The following is a 27,986-nucleotide window of genomic DNA, read 5'->3' on the forward strand; positions in this document are numbered from 1 at the left end:
AGCAATCCAAAAATGAACGCATAGTTTCTAATCTAGAAAAAAATATCCGACAGCAGGAATCTGATATTGAAGAAATATGGGCCCATTTTAAGAGAGCTAACCTAAGAATAATTGGAATAGAGGAGGGAAAAGAAGGTGAAACCAAAGGGATCAACAATCTCTTCAAGGAAGTAATAGCAGAAAATTTTCCAAACATAGAGCAAGAGGTTGATACACAGGTCCAGAAAACTTATAGAACTCCCTTTAGACAGGATCGGAGAAGAGGATCCCCACGCCACATAATTGTCAAAATGACCAATGTGGAAGCCAAGCAGAGAATCTTAAAGGCAACAACAACAAAGGGCCTAGTGACATTCAGAGGCAAACCAATTAGAATCACTCCAGACTTCCCAAACCAAGTCATGAGAGCTAGAAGAGCTTGGAGTAACATATTCCAAACTATGAAAGAAAACAACTTTCAGCCAAAAATTTTCTACCCAGCAAAATTTTCTATCAAATTAGATGGAAAAATAAGAAGCTTCCATGACAAACAGCAACTGAAGGAATTTATGTCTTCAAAACCAGCGCTAGAGAAAATACTCAAAGAGATTAACTACAAAGAAGAAATAGGTAATACACACCAGAACCAGAGAAACAAGATTTTCCATCCAACAGACAAATAAGATTAGTTATCTGTGGAGATTTATTATTTATGTTAGTCTTTTACCTATCTCTAAATTGTATTGTTTGCTTTTATTGTTAATTTTTAGGATTTTTAGTTGGAATATTAATATACCTTCAGATATAGGATTTGGAAATATTTTATCCCATTCTATCAGTAACTTTTAACTCTGTTTACATTGTCTTTGGATATACAATATTTTATTTTTTAGGGAGTTTGTATACCCTTTTGTTGCCTGTGCCATTGAAATCATATCCAAGAAATCACTGCCAATTTCAATGTTGTGAGGTTTTATGACCCAGATTTTCTTCTAAAAGTTTATAGTCTTAAGATTTATATTTAGGTCTTTTATCTATTTTGAGTTAATATTTGTATATGGGATTAGGTAAGGGTCCAATTTTATTCTTTTTCATGTAATTATTATTTTTCCACAATATTTAGTTAAAATATTATTATTTCCTCCACCAAATGTTCGTGGAAACCTTGTCAAAAATAACTTGACAATATAGGGAAGAATGTATCTCTAGGCTTTTATTTAACTCCAATGGTTTATATATCTGCCTTTAGAACAGTACTACACTGTTTCAATTATTGTAGCTTTATATGGTTTGAAATTAGAAAATATATATCTTCTAGCTTTGTTCTTTTTCGAGATTGTTTTGGGTATCTAGAGTCCATATTCCATATTAGGATAGATTTTTTCTGAAAAATAAATATATAAATATATGATAGTTTCACCTAAAAAAAAAAGAAAAAATATTCTCTGGTAAGAAAGAAAGCAAAAAGAAATATTGAAATGTTATCTTTAAGTCATCAAAAGCTTGGTATCAGACAAATAAAACTGTTATGTGAGATTATCATTTTTAATTTTGGATAAATTGCTATAATACTAGATGTCAACCACTAAGCCAAGCATGGGAAGGAGGGATGGGGAGGGAATGGGGTGGGGATCGGGTGGGGGCTGACTGGCGATGTGTGCATGTATGTCTACAAAAGATTTTTGTATCCCACTATGACGTATGAATACAGTGCACCAATAAAAAATTAAAAAAAAAAGAAATAAAATCAAGCTGGGGTTGTAGTCTGGAGGTAGAATGCCTAAAAAAAAAAAAAAAAAAATTCTCCTCTCCTGTTTCTCTATTACTTAAAATATTGCAGTAGTTGTATTTCTCACTGCTTCTTTCCCTTTCCCCACAGTAGTGACTTAATGCCCCAAACCAAATAGACCTTGTATATTTTTTAGAACTCTGAAGAAAACTCCCGATGGTATCTTTTTCACTTCAACTACAAACATTGTAGTGAAGGCAAATTATTTTAATGCATCTTCTGTGACAGCCAATCTTTCAGAGAACTGACACTTTTAGTGACCAAAGTACCAGAGAATTATTTTAAATGAGTTTGTCTAATATGAACCCTAAAATCACATAAACACTGAAAACTCCCTATACAATTCTTGGATGATTATAAAGCTTTGAAAGTTTTCAGTCCCATATTGTTTTTGGCTTAAGAGAGAACAATCATATATATAACACACACACACACACACACACACACACACACACACACACACACACGTGCTTTTCTCCTGAATACCTAAAGGAAGAATAGTAAGTAGTATGGATTAATAATCCATTATTAGGTAGAATATTTCCATATATTCCCATTATATTTTAAGACTAGGTTATGAAATCTACATAGTTCTCTAATGACAAGAGCCCTGAGATTTCCTGAGTTTTGTTTCTTAAACATAGGGCAGTAGAGATCAAAGAAAAAAAAAATGGAAGTATCATTGATCATTATCTTTATTGTTTTAAAGAATGGTCATATTCAAGAAAGAGGAATGTTCTAGAATTTTCAAGGCAGACAGTATTTTTTATTTCTTGGTGAGGCCCTTCAGTTATGATTTCAATCTAAGTAAAAACTTTTATACCTACTTATTGAAAACCCTAGTAGTAGTGTCCTTTTGAAACTATAGCTTCATCTTTTTTATTTATTTTATTTTATTTTACTTTTTCATTGGTACACTGTAGTCAAACATCTTACTGGAGTACAAGATGGTAGAGGCATCATGCACACATCACTCATTTAGCCCTTCCCCAGTTCCCACCTTATTTCTTCCCTGGCTTCATCTTTTTGTCCAGCTCTGTTTCTCTTTTAAGCAATTACTGTCCTTTAAGATCTTAGTAAGATAATTGGTTACATTCTTGTATCTGGGGAGATGAAGACATTAAAGAAACTCATGTTGGAGATTTATGATATATTAATTAGTCCTTGATGGCTGACATTTCAGCTTAAAATCTATGTTTTACCTTCATGGCTGCTGCTGCTTTTTTTGTTGTTAGGTGGAAGCCAATCAGAGTCTGAAGTCAGGCGAAAACAACAACTCCAACTGATGCAGTCTAAATACCAGCAAAAGGTCAGAATCTATCTCTCTTCATATAATTTCGGCAAGGAATTTGAATACCAGTACTTTCAAGTAACCATGAAATAACACAGTAACTTTACCAAAAGCTTAAAACCTTTAAACCAATTGCAAAAGGCAATTCTCAAAATTGAAGAAGCCAGGAAATGAGAAGTAAAGAGAGAAATGTCTAAGAATTCTTATCTAAGCCATATATGTATCAAGTAAGGGAGTTAATATGTGTGTGTGTGTGAGTGTGTGTGTGTGTGTGTGTGTGTGTGTGTGTGTGTGTGTATTCAGTACTGGGGATAGAATCCAGGGATATTTGACCTCTAAGCTGCACCATAGCCCTATTTTATTTTTTATTTTGAGGGTCTAAGAAGCTGAGGTTAGCCACAAACCTGCAATCCTCCTGTCTCAGCCTACCAAGTACTTAGATTACAGTTGTGTGCAACCACACCCAGCTATATTAATATTTAACTCTACTATTTTGAAGGCTTTGGTTCCAAAAATATGGTTTTGTTTGCCCTATGCCAGTCATGGAAGTGCTACCCCCAAAATGATGTAAAATGCCCTGTGATTTCTATAACGAACACTATGAGTTTTATGATCAGGAAACATTATCTACCATTTGCCCCTCCACGCATGTACAAGATAAGGGGAGAAAGAAAGAGGGAGAGGAAGAGAGATGACCCCCCTCAAGAAAAAAAAAAACACAGAAATTTCACAGGCAGGAGATGTAGCCTGGCTATTCTCTGTGATCTAAGTAGCTTGGAGTAACAACCCTATAATCATGGTGAGGTATAGCACAAACAACACTGTAATTTGCCTTTCATCATAATTTTGTGTTCTAGAAGATCAGAATGAAAAATGCTAACTGCTTTTTTCCTCTGTAATCTCAATACCATTTAGCTGAAAAGAGAAGAACATATAAGAATTAAGAAGGAAGCTGAAGAAGCCGAGCTCCAAAACATGAAGGCAATTCAGAGAGAGAAGGTAAGAGGGCGGAGGAGGAGGAGGAGCTAACATTTGCCAAGGGCTGTGTGCCTGGCCCTCTCCTGGATGTTTTCTATATATCAGCTCATTTAATCCTCACAGTAATCTGATGAGGTAGATATTATCCAGTTTTGCAAAGGAGGAGCTGACACAGAGAGGGACAATAATTTGCCCAAGGGCTCACAGCCAGTAATCAGAAGAACAAGGATTCATCTGGAGGCTGACTGGTCCAGCCTGGAAGCTCAGGTTCTGTGTCACTACACCACCTCACCACACTGCACACTGACTCACGTCTTAGGTGAATGGTCATAGTATTAACTCCAGCTGGGCATGGTGGCACATGCCTGTAATCCCAGGACTTGGAAGGCTGAGACAGGAGGATCGAAGGTTTGAAGCCAGCCTCGGCAACTTAGTGAGGCTTTTAGCAACTTAGCAAGACCTTGTTTCCAAATAAAAAATAAAATTGGGCTGATGATGGTATAGCTTGGAGGTAAATGCCTCCTGGTTCAATCCCCGATAAAATTCTCTCTCATTCTCTCTCTCTCTCTCTCTCTCTCTCTCTCTCTCTCTCTCTCTCTCTCTCTCTCTCTCTCTCACACACACACACACACACACACACACACACACACACAATTAGCTTTATATTCGGCCAAAAGGCCAAGCAATGGTAATGATGGCTATCAGTGGTAAACTGTCACATTCATATTCAAGTAATGAATTTTCCAAGCTGAATGTGATGTAGTTTAGTATGGCTCTATTACTCGTAAAAGAAAAAGTATGCATTTGTATTTTGCTGTTAGTGATACAATCTATTTGAAACTCCAAAGTGATGTTTTAGTTTTGATATGAGTTCTGAGGTTTGGAGAAAAAAAATCTCTTGAAAATATTCATCTGGGGCTGGGGATATAGCTCAGTGGTAGAGCACTTGTCTAACATGTGCAGGGCCCTGGGCTCAGTCCCAGTACTGCCAGAAAAAAAAAAAAGGAAGGGTTCATCTGCTCATCTGCTGTACAAGAAGGAAGGATGTAGTATTGTTCATACTTCCCCATCTCCTACTCACATTCTCCACAAAGTCCTAAGTGAAGCGAGTTTCACGTGTTAGAAGTTGGGGCCAGGAGTGACTCATGATGCTGGCTGCTACATTTGACACCTTCTGCACTTATAAGTCAAGGAAATACAGCTTCTTCTGCTGTCCACTTGTCTTTCTTTTCCTTTCTTTTTTTGTTTTCTCTTAAAGATTGAGTGTCAGTCAAAATTTAAACCAGGTCATCAAGTAGTAGATGTTTTTACCAGTTAGAATGGACCAAGGCAAGAGCTGGTAGCTGATAGCAAATGGGAGAGAATAGGAGTCCTCCCCTCCCTGGAGTAATTCTCTTCTTGGCTGGGAGGAGATTAGGCTCCCTTGGAAGGTATCTTTTGTGTTGTTTGACCTTGGGCAGGCCCCCTACCTTCTCTGAACTCTGCCTGTAAAATGAATCTATAAGCACCACTTCTTCTCAAGTCTAAGAGCATCCTGTTGCTATAGAGATACAGGCTCTGGGGGAGGAGATAAGACTAGACTTGCACATGAGAAACTGTAATAAAATGCTGAAGGCATACAATAAGAAATAGCAACTTTATTTATAAAACTTGATTCAGCAGTCCATTTCCATTGAAATAAAAATCTTCATTGATAAGATTTTTTATTTTAATAACTTCATTTTATTTCACCTCTTTCCCAGTGTCTTACTTCTCTATTCCTCATACTCTCTTGTGTTTTGTTTTTGTTTTTGTTTTTTACCAGTTTCTTTTTTTCCCTTCCTATTTGTTTGGTCTGTGATCATGAAGGAGCTGCTTTCTTTATAGCATCTGCCTGCATTTCAGGTAGAACCAAGAAAATCATCATCAGGAACTGAATTAAGAGGCTCATAGATCCTGAAGAATTACGGTGTTTCAGCCCTTATCCTAAAATCATTTGTTTGTTTGTTTGTTTGTTTGTTTATTCATGCTGCTAGAGAATCTAGGGGTGTTCTACTAGGGGTGCTTATTTATTGAACCTACCTTCAAGCCACACCCCTAGCCTTATTTTATTTTTATTTTGAAACAGGGTCTTGCTAAATTGCTAAGGCTGGCTTCAAACTCACAATTCTTCTGTCTTAGCCTCCTAAGTACTGGGGTGACAGGCATGTGCTGCCACATCTGGCATAAAATCATTTATTAGTTGTTGTTTAGTACCCATAATTGGCCATCCTCTGGGTTGTTTATAGCTCATTCCTTCATGGGGTTGATAACATACAATTATTATTATTTATAATAAGAATTTTTATTTTTTATAATGTGTATAGCTGAAACTGTTCTTTAACATTAAGTAATAGATGTATTCCCTCCTTTCCATGTTATACCGTAATACCAGACTAGTAGCAATCATAACGTATAGGAATCTTAACTGTATTGACTTCTCTGAAATGATAACTACAAATGTTATCTGGAAAGTAAGAGATGGAGAGAGAGAGACTTATCCGAAGACCCTTTCTGATCTAAACTGTGGCCGGGGGATGAGCAGCATTGGTATCCTTTGGAGTTGGTTGAGGTGCAGAAGCTGGAGCCCACCGCAGACCTGCTGAATCAGAATCTGCTTTTCAACAAGCTCCCTGGGTGCTGCCTGTGCATGTGAAAGTTTGGGAAGCATTAAATGACCTTACAAAAGAAGTCGTTTACCCTAGTCCTTCCACAGGCTTGATTTCTCTGGCTGATTGGCTCGCCCTGCCACCATGACCCAGCCCATCCCATTGTATATAAATCTATGGCTTTTCACACTAAACACAGGCTTATTTAGTAACTTGTGTCGAATAGAAAAGTACACATTAGCCTTCTAGAAGTGACATGTGTCTCATTGTCAGGGTGAAAATGACCAAGGGAAGTCATAATGACTAGGCTTATGGAGCACTTATTCTTTAAAATGTGCAGCAGCAAACATACACATGGCCATCAGCCTGCAAAATCTGCCCTCCTCCCCAGGCAGAGCGGCTGCTGCCCAGGAAGTCTGAGCCAAGGAGGCCTCCCGCAGCTAGTGATACCTCGAGCTCGGTCACACTTGGGACCAAGACCACACTGTCCTTCAGTCTTCCTTCTCTCTTAGGAGGGGTCACCAAGTGACACTGCATCCCATTCTGATGGGTCTCCAGACACGTGTGTAACAGAAAGTGGAGAGTAAAATGAGGCTTTGCTGGCATTTATGGGTGTTCTCTGATCCTGAATGAAGAGAAAGGCATAAAGGGCTCTTTCGCATTCACTTGTATCAATAGAGCTCAAGAAGAGTTTATGCTACGGGTGAAGAGACATTTGGAGAGGATACCTGGGTTGCTTCTGTCAAACATGCATTCCCTGGACCAGAGAATGTGGATAGTATTGTGCACTTCCAGTGATGTGCTGAAGAGACCTCAGACTGGCTCATGGGAATAGATTATTAAAGATTATTGTGACTTTAGGTTGGTAGCTTGAAACAGACTGTTGGGGGAATATTTACACTACAGAAATCAGCAGATGCTACCAATCAACCTCCCCTTCTTTTCTATTAGAGTTGATTGTAAAGTGTTGACTAGCACCCACTGCTCAGTGCTAAATGGAAGCAGAATTCTCTTAATCCTTCCCTGCCACCCACATCCCAAAGCCAAGGCTCAGAGAGGTAGGGAGAACAAGGAGGTTATGAAATATCTGGCATATTGTATCTAGCATTTACTGATTCAAAAAGAGATTATCATTCACATGGTAGGCAGAATAATGTCATCTCATTGCCTAAGATGTTTAAATTCTAATCCCCAAAACCTAGAAATATATTATGTGGCAAAGGGGAAATAAGTTCATAGATGAAATTAAGGGTGTTCATCAGCTGACCTTAAGTAGTATCCTGCAATATCCCCTAGGCTCAATGTAATCACAAGGGTCCTTGAAATTAGAAAAGGCAGGCAGAAGATATAAAGAGATGAGAGAGATGACAGAAGGAGAAAGATGCAGCCTACCCATTGCTGGCTTTGAAGATGGAAGGGGCCATTGGCCAAGGACTGGGGAAGGCCTCTCGAGTCTGGAAAAGGCAGGGAAACTGATTTTCCTTGGAGTAGCTAGAGGAATTCAACCCCTCTGATATCTTGATTTTAGCCCAGTTAGACTCATTTTAGATGGTTCACCTCTAGAACTTGGAAATACAATCTATGTGACTTACTCTACTCAAATTGTCATTTTGTTGTTCATAGCAAACTCAAGAAATTAATGCAACTCATGTGGTTTTATAATCATATATAAATTTCTCTTCCTAGGATCTATAAGGCAGGGACAATGTTTTACAAATTAAAAGGGCATCAGAATTTTTAAAAAGTCATTAAAAATGAAGGCAGTGTACCAATGTGGTGTGGTGCTTTCATTGCCAATGGATCTTGCCCAGAAGGGAGCCAGATTTTTGTAAATTTTCACAGCAAGCCTTTCGGTCTGAATTTAGTCTCCTGGGAGTAAACCTCCACCTAGTTTTCCCTTCATAGTTATACATTGATGAATTAAGTAATAATTTGATTTGTTTCAGGCTTTCATGATATTCACACACTTAGAAAACCTTTCACCTCCATATCAAAGGTCTTCCCTGCCTTTTGGATTTATCTTAGTTTGCCTCCTACCCTACCTAGGTTGACATTATATTATATGGTGCTATGCTATTTGCAGATACTTATATTTGACTCTCCCAGCCTCTTTGGTTATCACAACCTCTGGAAGCACAAGCAACCAGCTAGAGATATGAGTGGCATCCAAAGCTCTTCCCTGCTCTTTTCCACCAAGCTGTGGCTTCCAAGGTGATTTGGAGTCCTGAAAGTCTTTGGGTTTTATATAGACAGAGAAACATTACAAATAAACATTGTTATTTGTAATGCATAGTACTGTAGGAACTAACCAGCAGCATCTAAGTTATGCATATTAGATGCAAAGATGCATACATAGGCATAGCTCTAGGAAATCAGACTTGTTGCCTTTCATTTCTAGAAAGCAAGCAGTAGCCAGGGCTAATAATCTTAGAATAATTTTAGGAGTAAAACTCGACACTGAAGAAATTATTTCAATATTGTTTATATAAACTGGGAAACATCCCCATTTCTGATAATTCAAGAAACACCAGTGTTTCCAAGAAATATGGTTCCTGTATTCTGCAGGTTTTTGTTTTTTGGTTTTTTTTGTGTGTGTGTGGGTAAATTGGTGGGGACTTTAGTCCCAACCTTTATTTGAAATTCAATATGATTTTGTTAATTAGTCTAATGTTGGAGTGTGAATATTTATCTGTAAAATTCAGGCGTGGTACACTAACAGTATGGGTTGTTAGCCTCTCTGCTTTACTTTCCTTATTTGTAAAATGAGTATAAAAATGGTAGTAGTAGGACTAAAGGATACAATTGTGTGTAAATCCTTAGTACAATGCCCTTGGTGAGCTCAGTAAATGTACCTCAACCTAACTACAAATGCAAAGAAGTATTTTAACAATCGATCTTATTTGACTCTAATATATCGACCTCTTATAAAGAAAGGATAGAGATCATTGAATGTTCACTGATTTATTTACTTATCTATTTTATTTTCAATATGAGGGATTATACCCAGGGCCTTGTGCATGCTATGCAAACACTCTACCTCTGAGCTCTCTCCTCAGCTCTTATTTTATTTTATTATGAGATAGAACCTCACTAAGTTGCCCAGACTGCCCTCCTGTCTCAGCCTCCTGAGTATTACAATCATGCACTACCATGCCTGGCTCAATTATTTCATTTCTGTTAAACCACATGAATGACGTTGGTGGAGAAAAAGCACACATGAATTTGTTTGAATTTTCTTCTTCATACCTAACATGTGGGCTTCTGTCTCAGCTAGGTCTTTAGCAATGGCCAGTGTCCTGCATTATTCCTTTGTGTTCTAGGTCCAGCCGTAGTTACCAAGATCTCTGCTCACTTCACGTTTTCCCCCACTTTCCGTTAATTTTCAGCATGTGGCTTAATTCACTACTTGATAGGAAATCAGGCCATCAAGTCTTAAATATCTTTCATTTTCTCCTTCTTTACTCTTGATGTTTCAACCCACCTTCCATTTTGGGAAGGATAAGAAGGTGCCATTCTTTACTGCTATGATGGTTTCTTCCACATGTGTTCATCTCACTTTTCCTTCTGTCTCCTCTCAAGGACCTTGCTGCTCTGTTAGGCCTCCTTTTCCCCTGTTGCTTTCTCATTCTCTCTCTCCTTCCATTCCTTTCCCTCTTTCTCTCTCTCTCTGTATATATTCATACTCAAGTTTCTAAAATCTCTCTATTTTAGAATAGAGAGATTCTCTATTTTCATCCACCTTCAACTCCTCTTTCCCAAACATTGTGGTTCAACTTTTTGAAAGACTTCTCTGCCACTTTTGGTTCTCAGTGTTGGTCCCTGGACCAACTCTTTCATATTTACCTGAACCAAAGAGTCTCTCTTTAAATCGATTCTCCGGGTTGATGCTGTCCTCTGCTGGTTTAGGAACTCAACTTCTCTGACTCTTCCCCTTTACTTGTTTCTTGCTGGGCCGAGTTTGGGGTCTGTTTCTAATATTTCTTTGATGCAGATCTAGCCAAGGTAAAAAAATGATATTCTTGATTTAAAAATCCAATGGAGACTTTTCTGTTTTTAGCTATTAATTATTAAATAATCTGTCCTTTTGATTCTAGCCCTCCTGATTCCCTCTTGATCTTTTTCCCCTCTTGTTTTCCCACTATTGATGTTCTACCGGGTGCATCCATTAGTCTCTGATATCTCTGTGCCTACGCCCCCTGTCCTTCACATTTAAGGATTTAGCTATTGTTTATACTAATGGTTTCTGAAGTCTATATCTTCAGGCCAGACCAGATTTCGGAATCTTACAACCATGTATTGAATTACATGCTTGCTATTTCTGCCTAGACATTCTGCATGCTCACCTCAAATCCAGTGGGTTTAAAATTGAACTCACACACTCATGCTGATGCTCTAAATGATTCTCTTCCCCCCTTTTAAAATTTCCTTTTATTGTAATTTTTATTTGGTGCATTGCGATTTTATATATATTTGGATATAGAGTGTCTGACAAATGCATGCACACAGCTCTTTGTTCCCTCACCATTGGGTCCCTCCTCTCCCTTCCATCTCCCGTGCATGTCTTTGATATTCAAATTGGTAGTTTTATATACTTTCATAGCATTGTTTCAACGATTACACTCTTTATGACTTTGTCTCCCTTCTCTAACCCCCCTCAGTCACTTCTCTGGAGTTTCTGCTGATCTATCTGATATTGCCCTTATTTCTGAATATCTCTCTAGCTTCCACAAATAAAACGTACATCTACTTGTGTATTGAGACTGGATGTACTCACTTAGTATTATATTCTTGAGTTCTAACCATTTTCCTAACAATGACATGAATTTGTTCTTCTTTATGGCTGAGTAAAATTCCATTGTGTGTATATATCAAAGTTTTGTGATCCATTCTTCTGTTGACAGATACTTAGGCTGGTTCCATAATTTGCCTGTTGTCAATTGTGCTGCTATGAACATGGATATGCAAGTATCATTATAATTTTCTTATTTAATTTTCTTTGGAAAAATGCCCACGAGTGCTATTGCTGGTTCCTATGGTAAACATTCCCAATCTTCTGGGCAACCTCCACATCGATCTCCATAGCAACTATACTAGTTTGCAGTCCTACCAACAGTGTATTAGAATTTCTATTTCCTTACAACTTCACCTGTATTATTATTTGTGTTCTTGATGATTGCCATCCTTACTGGAGTTAGATGGAACCTCGGTGTAATTTTAATTTGCATTTTTTTCTGATTGCTAAAGATGTTGAGCTTTATGTATTTGTTGTCCATTTGCATTTCTTCTTCTTTTTTTGTGTGGTACTGGGATGGAACCCAGGGGCATTGTACCTCCAAGCTGCACCCCTACCCTATTTTTTAGTCTTTTCATATTTGAAACAGGGTCTCACTGAGTTGTGAAGGGCGTCGCTAAGTAGCTGACACTGTTTGTGAAACCTCAATCCTCTGGTTTCAGCCTCCTTAATGCTGGGATCACAAGCATGTGCCACCATCCCTGGCTTTGCATTTCTTTTAAAAAAGACTCTTCAGTTAGGTTGCCCATGTATTGGTTTGGTTCCTTGATTTTTTAAAGTTAAGCTTTTTAAGCTCTTTTTATATTTTACATGCTAGGTTTTTGATGGATAGGTGGTGAAGATCTTCTCCCATTCTGTAGGCTTTCTCTGTAGATTCCTAATGGTTTCCTTTGCTGTGCAGAAGTTTTTTAATTTAATGCTAGCCCATTCATCAATTCTTGTTTTAATATCTGGAGCGATCAGAATGTTGGTCCTATGCCCTCTTCGAGCAGCTTCACTTTTCTTACTCATCTACCTGTATCCACATGATCATCCTTCTTTTCACTGTCCCCTGCAATTTTTTCTAGTCTGTTTTTTTCTTCTCTATCCCTGCTGCCTTGATTTGGGATTTTTATAATTCACCACCTGGATTACCGGAAAAACCACCCAGGCATCTCTTCTATTTATGGCCCTTTCTGCACCTTACCTTCCATGTTGCTGTCTTGGGAGTCGCTTACACCCTGCTTAAAAGAACACAACAGCTTCTCATTGCCTTTGGTGACGTCCAGACTCTGTCACTTGCCATGCAAGTGCCTTCATCCCTGCCCCTTCTTACTTTCCCAGCCTTATCTTCCACCATCTCTCCACGGGAATCTTTCAGTTTATTCTTGAGCTTCTCGGAGTCCCCCAGACTGGCATATCCTCTGGTGTGTCTGTGTGTTTTGAGTCATTATAAGATATGGGATTGCCTTTTTTTTTTTTTTTCCCTATCCTGGGCCATTCCTGGCCCATCATTAACTTTGATTAAATTAGAATAGGATTCTCCCATTCAGGTAGCTTCATGGACTGGTGATAGATGACACCTTTGTAGAGAAATAGAGAAACAGAAGCTGTGCTGAAGCGGCCTCTTGCTGGTGTGCAAAGCATGACAAGTTGAATGCCAGCTTCATCTTAGCCATTCTGGCCTCTCTGCTGGCACCTCTGGGATAGTGAGCAATTTGTACAACAGTGGCCTGTTCCCACCCATCTTCCTCTGCCTGAAAAACTGACTTGTTTAAAATTTGTCTCTAAGATTCTAAGATTTCTATTCCTCCTGCTCTTCCTTCCCTTCTTTTTTCTTCTTCTTATTGTTATATTGTGTAGGGAGGTACTGGGGATTGAACTCAGGGACATTCTATCTCTGAGCTATACCCTAACCCATTTATTTATTTATTTATTTATTTATTTATTTATTTATTTATTATGTGGTACTAGAGAATGAATTCAAGGGTGTTCTACCTCAGAGCTATACCCCCCAGCCCTATTTTCTTTTTTTTTTTTTAATTTTGAAACAGGATCTCACTAAGTTACAGAGACCCTCACTAAGTTGCTGAGACTGGCTTCAAACCTGCAACCTTGTGTCAGCCTCCCAAGTACTAGGATTGTAGGCCACCAAACCCAGCTTCCACTTTTTATTATACCTGTGGTATGTATGCATTGTACTGGGGACTTTACCCAGGGGCATTCTATCTTGGAGCTACACTCCTAGACCTGTTTTTGTTTGTTTATGAAACAGTCTCACCAGGTTGCTGAGAGCTTGATAATTTGCTGAGGTTGGCTTTGAACATGTGATCCTCCTTTGAAAATCTGCAGAGAACTTTGAGCCCACTTTCCATAGAAAGGACATTCTCCTAAAATGCAGAAACCACACTGTGAATGTCATCCCACTTCTTGCCCTCTGTGTCCAGGACGGAGACTTGACACTTAGAAGGCATTGGGTGAATGTGGTTGTATGGAGAGCATTTCTCAATGGTCTGCTTTTGTGCTTTTTCTATATGTTCCTGTTACTTTGCTTGCAAACTGCTCTCCCCAACATATTTAAACATAATACAATGGCTTCATTGCTTTCTTGTTTATATCTTGAGCTAGACTCTCAAATTTTTTAGCATAGGCATAACTTTGTTTTTAGCTGTATTACCAGTATCTAACAATATGAAGCCTCTAGGAGGCATTGGATAAATGTTTGTCAGATTAAAGAGATTCAGTGATATTAAATGATTTTCTTAAAGTCATTCAGTGATGGTGGACCGGAGGTAGTACCATATTTTCTTCATCTGGATATCACATTCTTAAATACGTTATATTCTGCATTTGTATATGTGTGTAAGTATGTTAGGTTGAATCTTTAACTCACCATTAAATGGAAAGAAATAAACAATTTGACTAAACCTAAATACTTGGATTAGCATACTCAAATTGGCAGTAAGTTGGTAAATGTGAATACAATTTCTCAAGATACTCCAGTATTAAAATGACTTGATGTCATTTTCTGCTGCAGGATATACAATTGTTTATTGAGTAAAATTTAGCTACTGTCCAACTGTATTGTGAGTTGGACTCCATTAGTAAAGAGATTAAGACTTTTATTTTTCAGTTTCCAACCTTGCTAAAGGAGCCCAGTATTGTCTCTAGATGCTCATGAAGCTCTCATTATTCTGAAAGGAATGTGCCTAACATTGGTTTAATCAATACCTACTGCCTGCTTGCTGTCTTTGGATAATTTTCTCCCAGCAATATAGGGAGCTCATCACAATGGTACACTTTTGGTGTCATGATTCAGGACTTTATCTAGATCAAAATCATGTTTACTTGGCTTTATAATTCTCCATTAGTTTTCTTCTTACGATTCTGTTTCATTCACAATCCATTTGCTTACATTATAATTGATTCCCTTGGACTAGTAAATTTCAATTTTTTCCTGAAACAAATCATCATCTCTTTTTGCCTGTCAAAATGGTAAAGTTCTGTATGAAAGAAGATTTTCATGGAAATGAACAATATGACCAGTTTTTCCCCTCTTTGGAAGATGGAGCCAAACTTATAGCAGAGTTTAAGAGGGATGATTTCCATTATTCTCTTCACAGCTCTACCTTTCGGCAAATCCAGGTTTTTTTTTTATTTTTATTAAACCCAGCTCTTCCCTCTCTCTCAGATTTATGTAAATCTTCACATTTCTCCTGTGTTGTAGAAATTGTTTCAACTCCCTATTAAATTTATTGCCTAAGAATTTTACTTATTTTTCTTAGGCAAGTTAAAAAATGACAGTGTGTCATGGTGAGCAAAAAGCCAAGTGTTCTGGGTTATTTAAATTGGATTAAAATATGCCAGAGCCATGGTGACAGTAATATCAAATACAAAATCCTTTTTTTTCCTAGGTGCTCTAAACAGCTAATTAAAAAAATAAAAGAACTCTTTTTCTATTCAAGTGGATGTCTTTTTAAGGTCATGTTCTATTCAGTTTCTCAACAGTTTTAAGTATCTAAGTCAGAAGGGAGTTGGGTTGGCTTATTGAAAATCTTTTCTGAACACTTTAGTAGCACGTGGATGTATATATAAATTTTGTATGAACTATTTAACCATTTATTATAATCTTAAGTTAACATACTTGGTATGGAAATTTCATGTTTCCATTAAAACATTTTGAAAACACCGCTTAAAAAAAATAAGTGTTGCTATCATTTGAACTAAAGTAAAAATGTGAAATGTTGATTCTGTGATTATACCAGCCAAGTTGGGAGAGAGGAGTGATGAAAGAAATTGGGGCTCCTGGCTTTTGGTGTAGTGCTCAGGGATTCTGAGAACGGCTCGTCTCAGGACTCTGGCAAGGTTTAGACTTTGAGGCTACTGGAACCTAAAAACTTTGGACCTTGGAGAGCTTCAATATCACGATTTTACCTAAATTTTCCTTAATTATATTTTGCTGTTTGCAATTTCAGAGCAATAAGTTAGAAGAGAAAAAGCGACTTCAAGAAAACCTCAGAAGAGAAACGTTTAGAGAGCATCACCAGTAGTAAGTTTCTATTCCCAGAAATTTGGACGTTTATAGGCACATTGTTCATTCAGCTTTGAAATTCTAGATAATGGTAACATTTCAAACACTGGATATTGGCTTATTGGCTATTGTTAATTAGGCCATTGAATTCTCGCCATTGAAGATCTAAGATTGGAGACATCTGTACTGACCATAGTATTCTTTAGTAGCCAATTGATTAGACATAATTCTGCTAAATTTGAGGAATTCACCACTTTGAGTAATACAGAGGACTTAATTCTTTGGTGATTCAGGTTACTTCTGAATATGTCAACTTCCAAGATCTGATATAGGGAGGAGGGTGTTTGACATGAAATATGTAAGCAGAATCTAAACTAAGTAGGAATTTATCTAATGGACTGAGGACTGTTATGCTATTGTATTTTTCTAGTCAGAAATCGAGATACAATTTAGCAATTATTTTCAAAACTCTTAGTTGGTGGTCATATACCAAAGTAATTTTTCCAGTATGATTTTTGTGGGCACTAGGGATTGAACCCAGGGGCATTCTACCTCTGACCTATACCCCCAGATCTATTTTATTTTATTTTTTTTGGAAGCAAGGTCTTACAAAGTTGCTGAAGCTAGCTTTGAACCCACCAGCCTCTTGTCTCACCTTCCCAAAAGCCTAGCTTTTTCAAGTATGATTAATGAACAGCAGTTTACATGTATCATCATAGTATAGCAATTACTATATGCCATATTATATATATATATATATATTATCTACTGTTATGCAGTCTTTATTTTTTCTACTCTTATTTATAAGTGGAACGTATTGAAAATGGTATACATTTAGACTCTGCTTGGTGCCCCTCCCCCTCCCCATTCCCCTTTCATCCTCCCAACACTGAATGCCCAGATTAACCATGCTATATTCATACTTTTATACATATTCAGATGTAGCTCCTCCATTTATCAACCTCAGCCTTCTTCCTCTCCTATCCTTCCATTCTAGCTTTACTGAGATTTCCCCTCCATTATCTGGAGTCCCTCTGGTATCCCCAGTGCTCCCTAGTTTGGGCATATTAGAGAAAACATATGTCCTTTCTCTTTCTGTGTTTGGCTGATCTCACTTAATGTATGTTCTCCAGGTCTTTCCATCTTCTTGTGAATCCCATGATTTTGTTCTTCTTTATAGCTGAATAGAATTCCATTGTGTATATTTCCCATAATTTTGCAAACCATTCATCTGTTGATGGAGACCTGGGTTGGTTCCATATTTTGGCTATTACGAATTGTGCTGCTATGAACATATGTATGCATATGTTACTGTAGTTCTCTGCTTTCAACCCCTTTAGAAAAGTACCCAGGAGTGTAGAGCTGGATCATATGGTGGATCTATTTCCAGTTTTCTAAGGAATCTCCACATTGATCTCCATAGCGGCTGAACTAGTTTGCACTCCCACCAATAATGTAAAAGAGTTCCTCTTTCCCCACATCCTTGCCAGCATTTGTTGTTATTTGATTTCTTTATGTTTGCCACTTTGATTGGGGTTAGACAGAATCTCAGCATAATTTTGATTTGCATCTCCCTTATAGCTAATAATGTAGAACATCTTTTCATGTATCTATTGGCCATTTGTATCTCTTCTTTTGTAAAGTGTCTATTCAGTTCAGTAACCCATTTCTTGATTGGGTTATTTGTTTTGCTAGTGTAGAGTCTTTTGAGCTTTTTGTATATTCTGGATATTAACTCTCTATCAGAGTGGTGGCTAGTAAAGATCTTCTCCCATTCTGTAGGCTTCCTCTTTAGGTTCTTGGTGGTATCCTTTGAGGAGAAGAAACTTTTTAGTTTGATGCCATCCCACTTGTTAATTTTTGCTTTAATTTACTGTGCTTTGGAGGTCTTGTTGAGGAAGTTACTGCCTGTGCCTATATGTTGGAGTGTTGAGCTTATGCCCTCCTCTAATATGTTATGTTATGTAGTCTTTAAATATAAATGCATGTCCTGACTTTTAGTAGCTTGGTTGAACACTCATTGAAAAAAATAAAACAGTCGGGTGTGGTGACACACAATTGTAATCCCAGCATTTTAGAGGCTGAGACAGGAGGATGGCAGTTTGTGGACAGCCTCAGCTACTTAGTGAGGCCCTTTGCAACTCAGTGATACCCTGTTTCAAAATAAAGAATAAAAAATAGTGTTGGGTATGTTACTCGGAGGCAGAATACCCCTGGGTTCCATCCCTGTACTGGAAAAAAGCAAGAGAGAAAAGAAGACAAAATCCAAAGAACCATATTTCTGGTTATATCTCAATCCTAAGTGTAGAGGAATTAGAACCAAGAAGATCTGACTTCTAAGTCCTAGTTCAGTTCCTCAGCTGTGACCCTAGACAAACTAGTAAACCTCTTGAACTTCAGTGTTTTGTCACTTGATTTTTACTTCCAAAATAAGGGTGATAAGATCTTTATCATAGGCCAGTTGTAAAGATTGTAGAAAATATTTTATGTAATGTGGCATAAAAGTGACTGATCATTATAGAGATTTGATATTCCTCACAGAGGTCCTTGTTGGACAGAGATTACACAACTTTATTTTGTAGAGACTATATATAGGTTTCTGGTTCTACCAGAACTAGTAACTAGCCTCCTACTTTCATATGGGATGTTCACCCTACACTGTTATCCCTCATTTACAGAATTTGATGTTACTCAGATGTTGAGCTATATTGTATGTACCACTTTAAAGCATATCCTTCTTTAAGCAGAGCATCCTCTGTTTTTCACCTGTCACTGAAATTATTCTGCCTTTATCATAAGCAGATGCTTCTTGCTTTAAGACTCAGAATCAAGAGTGAAAAAGAAGTTTCTCGACCTCTCCTTTGCTCCTTAGGGAATTAGATACTTGTCCACTGCTACGTAGGCCAGGAAATGGATTGGAGACGTGATGGTGTGGGAGGGAGGTGTTAATGAGTAATATTAACCTCTGCATCAGTCTCATTTTAGTCGCAGAATCCAAAGCCTGTCTCTCCCTACTTTACCTTGGGTCCAGGAGGCATATGGGAAGCTAAACATCAGAAAAAGCTGGCTGTCTTAAGGAGACATACAGCAAGGAGGAGGCAATGGATTAAAAGTGTTAGTATATCATTGCCTCCCTCTTTAAGGTCAGAGGAAGGATAAACATTTATTTCTAGGTCTAGTTGAGGAAAATAAGGGTTGGAGGTATTGGTTACCCGGAGTCACAAATAAGAATGAAGTGAATTGTCCTGTGGTGCACATTTTACATTGGAAAAGGAAAGACTTGCTGACCAATGAAGGGTCTGAGCACAGGACTGGGAAGTTCGAGGGGTCTGTTTTCTGGAGTTTGAATCCCGGCAAGATGAAGGAGGAGGGGTCCCTGGTTTTCAAATGTTGGAGGTTGTGCTTCCCAGCCTTCTTCCTTTCATAGTCTTCCAGCTTTTTGAGTTTGTGTTTACTATATACTAAAGATCAATCATTCTTTTCCCATTAAAAAAAACCCTTTTCCCTCCACCCCCTCCCACACCATCAGTAAAGTTGAATTCAATTTACACACACATTTCACTCTTGTTCTTTCTGCTGCTTATCGTGAAAGTCCCAGTTAACCAGGAAAAAGAGAAGCTGGCTAAAAATGAGAAGTATCTCAAATTGATTTTAAGACCTATTGAGAAACACAAGAAGAGGTATATATGTGTGAAGTTTTTTTTTTTTAAATAGCATTGTGATTTCAGTTACTTTTGAAATTAAAAGACCAATAGCTCATGAAGTGAATGACCATTATATAGCTAGAAATATGAAAAAGACTTCTTAGAAAAGGTGAATCTTTTATATAACAGGTCTTTATCACACTTTCTTAGAACCAGTTTATGATAGAAAAAATATCTAGGAAAGCCGTTAGAATTTTAACGGCACAAAGATTTCACCAGACCAACAAGACTTCCTGCCCTCCACCCCCTAAATTAGGTTCTCTTGAAGCTGTCAAATGAAGGAACACAAAATGAAAACCCATATAAGAAATTCTTTCAAATAAGTCAATACCTTGCTAGTTTCAGCATGCTGTGATATGTGGTTCAAATAGCAGACCAGGAACAATGCTTTTTTCCTGCAGAGAAGGGCAACCACGGACTTGAGTGGACTGTAAATTCAAGATGCAGAGAAAAAGCACATGGTAACCACCTGGGGCACCACTGTGAGAATCTCAGTGTGTTCTTTCTTCACACCTTGTTCCTGACTCTGTTCATTTGTTTCTGATTATTTTTAGTGTTGTCAATTATTTAGCTAACAGGCAGAAAACTAGGCTTTTATTGACATCCAAAGGGACTCTCCTGAGTGTAATAATGAAGGCAGTTTATTGAATGCCTGTGAGGTTGCTTTCTAATTGTACACATTAATCTGCCCATGCAAGCTGGCTGAAAATACACAAGCAGATTGCACATGCAGATGGAGCACACGGGATGGTTTTTATGAAAAGACCTCTGGAATGTACTTCTGCAGTACTGTCTTTTCCTTAAAAATCGAATGACTGTGACTATTTCAATTGGTGGCTCAGAGCAGACCAGATTAATGATGCATTAAGTCTACCACTCTGGCTGGGGACAGACTCCAATTTCACAATTCAAAATTAGTCCTCGGATTTTTGAGCCTGAACGAAGAGGAGAGCAATGAGCATCTAACCTTGGCATAGTTTTTACTATTATTTTTAGTCTTTCTAACTATTTACTACTTATAAAAATTCAAATGTGATGCTTTCAGGATGGTCTTCTTTGTTAGTATTACTGATAGATGCAAAGTTCTGAGGTAATAGTTAATAATAAACCTTTTTTTTTTAATACCAAGGAGATGAGGTTGTGATTTAGGTTATTTAAAACATTGGGAAAAATAAATCCCAATTTTTGAAGTTTTAAATAGTAATTTATTGGGGGGAGTGGTCATCTCTCTGTTTTTTGGGGTGAATGTTGAGATGGGTTTAGATTTTGAACCTATTTAATCATTGATGGGGAAAGGGAAGAATGTGAGCCATGCAGTACAGATCAATTTGTATGCAAGTATTAGGAAAAATAGTATTCATTTAAGGATTTTCCAGAATTATAAGAATCAGCTATGTTTTAAACATTTAAAATTGTAATTCATGACTAGTAACCAGTTAGTCAAGTAGATTATACATTTTAGTTTTTTTTTTTTTGTGGTACTGGGGTTCCTGGAAGCCCTTCTACCTCCGGGCTACACTCCCAGACCTATTTTTACATTTTTATTTGGAAACAGGGTCTCCTAAGCCAGCGCGCGTGGCTGGCTTCGAACCTGTGCGATCCTCCTGTCTCTGCCTCCCAAGCGCGGGGATTACAAGCGTGCGCCACCACGCCTGGCTACATTTATTTAGTTTTAAAAAGCACAAAGTATGTGGTTCTGTTTTTTTATGGTAGTGGGAATGTAACCCAGGGCCATTCTACCTCTGAGCAACACTCTCCGGCCCTAGTTTTTATTCTTTATTTTGAAACAGGGTCTCACTGAGTTGCAAAGAACTTCATTAAGTAGCTGAGGCTGACCATGAACCTGGATCCTCCTGTCTCAGCCTCCCAAATGCTGGGATTACAAGCCTGAGCCACCACACCCGGCTGCTTGGTTCTTTTAAATTAATGTAATAAGAAGCTGCTACATAAATGAGAAACAGTGTAAAGTCAAGCTCACTATATTAATTATATACTATTGACTTATTTTCATTTAATTTCAGGTCAACCCTTTTAGTGATGTATCATCTGTATTTTACAGGTGGAGGCTTGTGTATTTAAAATTTTTCAACATCATAGAGATAGTTAAGTGGTGCCACCAAATCCTGATCTAGAGATTTGGGGGACTAGAGGAAATAGGTAATTTAGGGGTGTGGTATATTTCAAAGGTCAGAAATTTCAGGGTAGGGTGGGGTGATAACTATAGCCACATGGGTACCTGTGGGAGAGCTGCTGGGAAGGGTAGCTCAGATAGAAAGGCTCGGCCAAAGTTGACTTCCTTTTTTTCCTACCAAGGTCTAAATTTTGCTTTGAGTTGGCAAAAGAAAGGCTGAGGAAATAATTTGTTTTATCTCTACTCATGATGTATAATTGACATCTTTTTTCAGGCCCAACACTGAGTTTAGTACTGTAATTAATATTATGGTTGGCTGGATAGGCTTTCGGGTTTCTTGACCTCTTTCTGTTATCTTTTTTTTTTTTTTGACAGTACTGGGGATGGAACCCAGGGGCATTCTACCTCTGACATGTACTCCCAGCCCTATTTTTTATTCTTTATTTTGAAATAGGGTCTCACTAAGTTGTGGAGGGCCTCGATAAGTAGCTGAGGCCAAGCGCAAACTATAATCCTCCTGTCTCAGCCTCCCAAGTACTGGAATTACACACATGTTCCACCACACTGGGCTTGCTATCCTCTGTTCTTAGATATGGTTTCCAACACTGTTTCTAGTAGACAAAAGGCTCAGTTCTTACAACCTCAGTTGGAAAAGCTCTTGAAACCAAGCCTATTCCCAAACAGGACCTTCCTATTCTTATGCTACCAAACCCTACCTCCATCTCAGCCCATTGATTGTAATGTTGGGAAGGTTTCTTCATATCTGCCATCAGAACCATGCATTTCTTTTACTTCCATTTAAGTAACTATGTGCTTCCTTCCTCTGAGGCATATCTTCATCTATTTTAATTTCTTAGAGCTGAGAATCCAGGCAAGTCTGCTGAATATGCACACTTTGGCTCCAAGTTTGCTTTCTAATATGCTCCCAAAACTTATAATGCCCTTCATGGAACTTCTGAAAGACACTTAAGGGCTCCATTCCTCCCTTATCCATATGGTAGGCTTAAATTCAACCTTGAATTTTATAATTTAGGCAAGGTGAATAAGAAGTCATCTTATTTATAACTTTCTGGCTTATGTTAATGAAGCAAACTTATAGATATAAAATTCCCATATCTATTTTGTTCAGAATAAGACCGAATAGCTTATGAGAAATTTGATCTGAAGGAATCCCCGACTATTGAATGTTAAATCATGTTGCTGGTTAAGGCCATATCAAAATTTCTACTCACTATTAGTTCTCCCTGTAGATATCCTCGGGTATTTTAACTCATTTCAACTGCCACCGTCCTCATGTTGGTATTTATCACATGCCGCTTGAATTATGGTTTGTGTCACCTATGTCCCCTGACCACCCCCTATACTACTGAAATGGTTTTTGCTACTATCTTTGCCTATTCTAAAAGATTTGATTACTTCCTATTCCTATTGTCTTATAATTAATTTCTAATTCCTTGACTACACTTTGTGGGAACCATATGATTCTTTAGGAAGATGTCAGAAGGGACTTAAAAATTTTGGACATATGATTTGGATAGCTGATTTGGAGGAGGGTTCAAGGAAGCAGAGCTTTGCCCTTGATTAAATGTTATCAGGAAATAGGGGCCATTATATGATATCTTAATCTTAAAATCAATGTTATCTAAAAGGAGGGAAGACCAGCTGGAGTCTAACTTGTCACTGACAAAGAAGTAATAGCCATTCCTATTAGCCAGAATTTCAGTGGCTTTGGTCTCTGTCCTGGTTTTCCAAAAGCTTAATTTGCTTTTCTGTTTTCAAACATTATATTTAGTGGTCTTATTTTGTTATGATTCATCAGAATCATATAGTGACCTCCTTTGATGTTGATATCATGTGAAATTGCTTACTTTCAACAGGAGACATGAATGCCAAGCCAGCTTTCATCTTTCTCAGCATATAAATAGTAATTGGTAGAAGATAAAACCTGGCCAGTACCTTATTTATAAAATAGTTTGCTTAATTATCTCATCCCTGGAGCCTGGTACCATCAGTGTTACCTTCTTGGAAGGGAGGGGGATTTAGGGCGAGGACTGCCTAGGTTCAAACTTCTAAGTTCTCGCCTTTCTAGTTGAAGAACGTTACTTCTCAGAGACTGTTTCCTCATGTGCAGTATGGGGTAGTGAGTGATAGTGTCTAATGTACAAGAAGATTGATTGATATAGTTCTTATAAGAGACCTAACATAATGCTCAGAGACAGAGAGAGACTGAACCTAGTGAATTCTAACCAGGACAGCAGAGAAAGAAGAAAAAAGAGATTAGCTGACTCTGGCCTTTGCCCCAAAAGATTGACCCAAGGAATCTCTTTTTGACCCATGAGATTCACTAAAGCAGCCCTGGACCCCAGAAAGGGCTCCTGGTAAACACATTAGATCTAGGGGAGGGAATATGCACCCCCATTCTGGAGACAAGCTGTCTGCACAGTCAACTTTGTTGTTTAAATGTAGGTTCTAAAAAGTCTTATTGAAAAGAATTAATAGAAACTTAACTCTACTCAAACAAATAATGAACCAAAGAATTAGGAAGACATGAGATACCAGAAATATTTTGAATAAAGAATATAGTGACATTTGTAATCAAATATGTGATTGCCTTTTTTTTCTTTTTTAAAAACTAAGAATCAACAAGATTAAGTTAAAAACATGGAGGATTTTGACACTAGAAGAGGCATGAGCCCTTTCTATTGAAAGGGCTGTGAACTACACTAAATATTTTGTCCCTTGTTGCCTGAATGAAAGTTTGTGAATTCTACATATGGATAGAAAAATAATTGAATGTGTTAAATTACATGTACATGTAGGATGTTATTTATTTAAAAAACAAGAAAGAAAAATGTAACAGATGAAAATTTGATCATTATAATAAAAGGCAGATAAGGTGGAAAAGAAGATATTAAATTCAACAAGTTAGCCCTTAATATAAGCTAAATTTCTTTCCTTTTTTTTTTTTTTTAGGTGCTGGGGATAAAACCCAGGGGTATTGTACCTCTGAGGTACACCTCCAGCCCTATTTTTTAGTGTCTTTATTTTTGAAATAGGGTCTCACTGAGTTGCAAAGGGCCTTGCCAAGTAGCTAAGGCTGTCTGAAAACCACGATCCTCTGGTCTCTGCCTCCTGAATGATGGGATTACAAGCATGTGCCATCAGGCCTGGACAAATTCTTTATTAAAAACAAAACAAACTCTGAGCTGAGTGTAGTGGCTCATGCTTGTAATCCTAGTACCTGGGAGGTTGGGACTGGAGGATTGCAGTTTCAAGGACAGCCTCATAAATTTAGTAAGGCTTTCAGTAACTTATTGAGACCTTATTTTCAAATAAGAAATAAAATTGTTCTGGAGATGTATCTCAGAGATAAAATGCTTCTGGGTTAAATTCCTAGTACCACAAAAAAAAAAAAAGAAAATCTCTTGGGTTGCATCAAAGCAAACATCTAACTATATGGTATTACAAGGGATATTTATAAAATAAGAGTTAAAAACAAAGATATGGAAAATACATCCAGAAATGGTAAGAAAAGAAGATACATATATAGCAATATTAATACAAAATGGATTGAATTCAAGGTGAAAAGCATTCAACATAATAAAAATATTTTATGATGAGAAAATATATAATCCATGAGAAAATGTAATTCATGAGTATTTATCAACATAGACTTGAAATATATAGGGCAAATTACATAAAAACTGTTAAAGTCTCTACACTAGTGGATTTGCCAAATTAGTTTTTGATGAATTAATTATCCATAGAAATGAACAGATCAAGTAAACCAGAAAATGACACAAGGATTGGAAGAACTGAATAACAATGACTATGTATGATGATTATACAGACAAAACTACAAAATACTATCCTTGGGATATGAAGCCTTATTTTTTATACTGACCCTATTACTACAACACTGGCCATGATCGTGTCCTCAAAGGCTGTCAGTAAATTCTTAAATCTTAAAAAGCCACAGTCCCTAAAAAACAAATAAAATTAGAAATTAGGCAATAAGCCAAGCGTGGTGGTGCATGCTTATAATCCCAGTTCTTGGGAGGCTGAGACAGGAGGATCTGGGTTCACAGCCAGCCTCAGCTACTTAGTGAGGCCCTCTGCAATTTAGTGAGACCCTGTTTCCAAATAAATTAAAAAATTGGGCTGGGGTGTACCTTAGAGGTAGAATGCCCCTGGGCTCAATCCCTAGTACAACACACACACAAAAATGAAATTTGACAATAAAAGATTTTAAGGTCTATCTACTTAAAACTTCTTAAATACTCTTTTAAATGACTAATGGGAAAAATTGGAACCAAAATTAAAATTATTTGGGAATAAAAATATAAAACTTTAGCCGGGCGTGGTGGCACACGCTTGTAATCCCCATGCTTGGGAGGCAGAGACAGGAGGATCAGGCAGGTTCGAAGCCAGCCATGCTGGCTTAAGAGACCCTGTTTTCAAATAAAATATAAAATAGGTCTGGAAGCATAGCCCAGGAACCCCAGTACCACCAAAAAATAAATAAATAAAAATAAAAATAAAACTTTAAAGCTACCATAAGTATACCAATATTAAAGGCATGGTAAGAAGTATATTAATAAGTCTAATGAATGCTACAGAAAGTCTGTGGGTAAATCCATGATTATATGAGAATTTAGTACTTAAGAACTTTAGCTATGGATACAAATGTCCTTTCAAACCAGTATCAAAAGGATGGACAGTTTGACAGATTGTGTTGCATTAACACAATTGGAATGTAATGGAGGACAATTTTATAATATTAGGGTAAAAACTCCTTTCTAAGCAATACACAATCTCAGAAGCAGCAAAGAAAAACAAATATTTAAGTACATAAAAATTTTTAAATTTATTATAGAAGGCACAATGAACAAAGTTTAGTAGTAAGTGATAATCTAAGAGAAAAGCATTTGCTTAAGACATATTGCATCAAGGCTTAATTTCACAAAGTACACATACAAATTAATAAAAAAAATGACTTTGGAAAAATTGTCAAAGTATATGAACAAGCAGTTAAAGGGAAGAAATATAAACCAACAAAGATGTTCAGATTTAATTTAATTTAAAATATGCTAAGGGGACTTCTGGGAAGATGGCAACTGAGAAAAGCAGCATTTCCGAGTCCTGCTAACACTTGATCTCTATTGCCATAAAGTAAGCACTTTTCATAGCCAGAAAACACTACCAACAGAGAAGAAAAAATGTAAACACAAGGGACAGAGAAAAAAAGACTAGAAGAACAACCAGAGACCAGAAAAGAAATCAAACCACAATGCAGCAGCAGAGCCACGCCGGCACCATCTTCCCTCATGGCACCAGGCTCCAGAGAGGAAAGGTAAACAAGGAGCTGAAGTGAGCAGCGGCAGATCATTCGGGTGTAATTCAGCAGTTCTTTCAGCGCAAAGAACATCTAAAACTCCTAGTGGCCAAGCTCATCACGCCTTCCAGGGACTCAGAACGGAGCTCAAAACCAGAAAAGAAATACACTAGCCTCACGGCCGAGGGTGTGGCAGCGGCACCATTTTGCCACAGTGCCAGCCTCCTGGCCGAGGGTGTGGCAGTGGCACCATATTGCCAGCAGCTACACAATAGCTCCTTATCAGTGTGCACAATAACCATGAGTAAAATTGCGGCCCCTAAAGGAGAAATCCCTGTACTGCACTCCCAGGGATTTGCGCAGCTTTGATAATCTCTTTGGAGATAGTGGCAGCTGAGATTACCACAGAGTTGAGACATAGAGCACCCTAAGTGAAGTCGTAGTGACCCAGGGAAGGCACAAAATTCTGAAATCATGGGAAAGAGGAACAATACAGCAATGAATGCCCACAACACCATATCATCAGAACCTGATAACAGAAATTCAGAGATCTCCAGAAGATCAAATCAGGAATATAACTGTAGAAATAATACAGGACCTTCGAAAAGAATTTAGAGAGAGTCCAAAAGAAATAAAGGATATGATCATTGATGTAAAGGCCTCAATTCAAAATATAAACAATCGATTAAACCACATGGAGAATAGAATCTCGCTCCTATAAGATGATCACTCCAAAAACGAACGCCTAATTTATAAGTTAGAAAAAAAATCAGACAGCAGGAATCTGACAGTGAAGAAATATGGGCCCATTTTAAGAGAGCTAACCTAAGAATAATCGGAATAGAGGAGG

The 27,986-nt window shown here is 37.7% G+C and overlaps 1 protein-coding gene across 1 annotated transcript in view; it reads left to right on the forward strand.

Annotated features, from left to right (window-relative positions):
* EPSTI1 (epithelial stromal interaction 1) overlaps window positions 1-27,986 on the forward strand; it is a gene marked incomplete at both ends in the record, with an annotated part of 117,846 nt that overhangs the window by 37,691 nt on the left and 52,169 nt on the right. The window contains 3 exons of the mRNA XM_080689464.1: window positions 3,004-3,077; window positions 3,975-4,058; window positions 15,911-15,984. Coding sequence (XP_080545590.1) covers window positions 3,004-3,077; window positions 3,975-4,058; window positions 15,911-15,984 — 232 coding nt within the window. The remainder of the gene's footprint in view (window positions 1-3,003; window positions 3,078-3,974; window positions 4,059-15,910; window positions 15,985-27,986) is intronic.

The sequence above is a fragment of the Muscardinus avellanarius genome (assembly GCF_963383645.1).
Source record: "Muscardinus avellanarius genome assembly, chromosome: 2".
Classification (NCBI taxonomy): Eukaryota; Metazoa; Chordata; class Mammalia; order Rodentia; family Gliridae; genus Muscardinus; species Muscardinus avellanarius.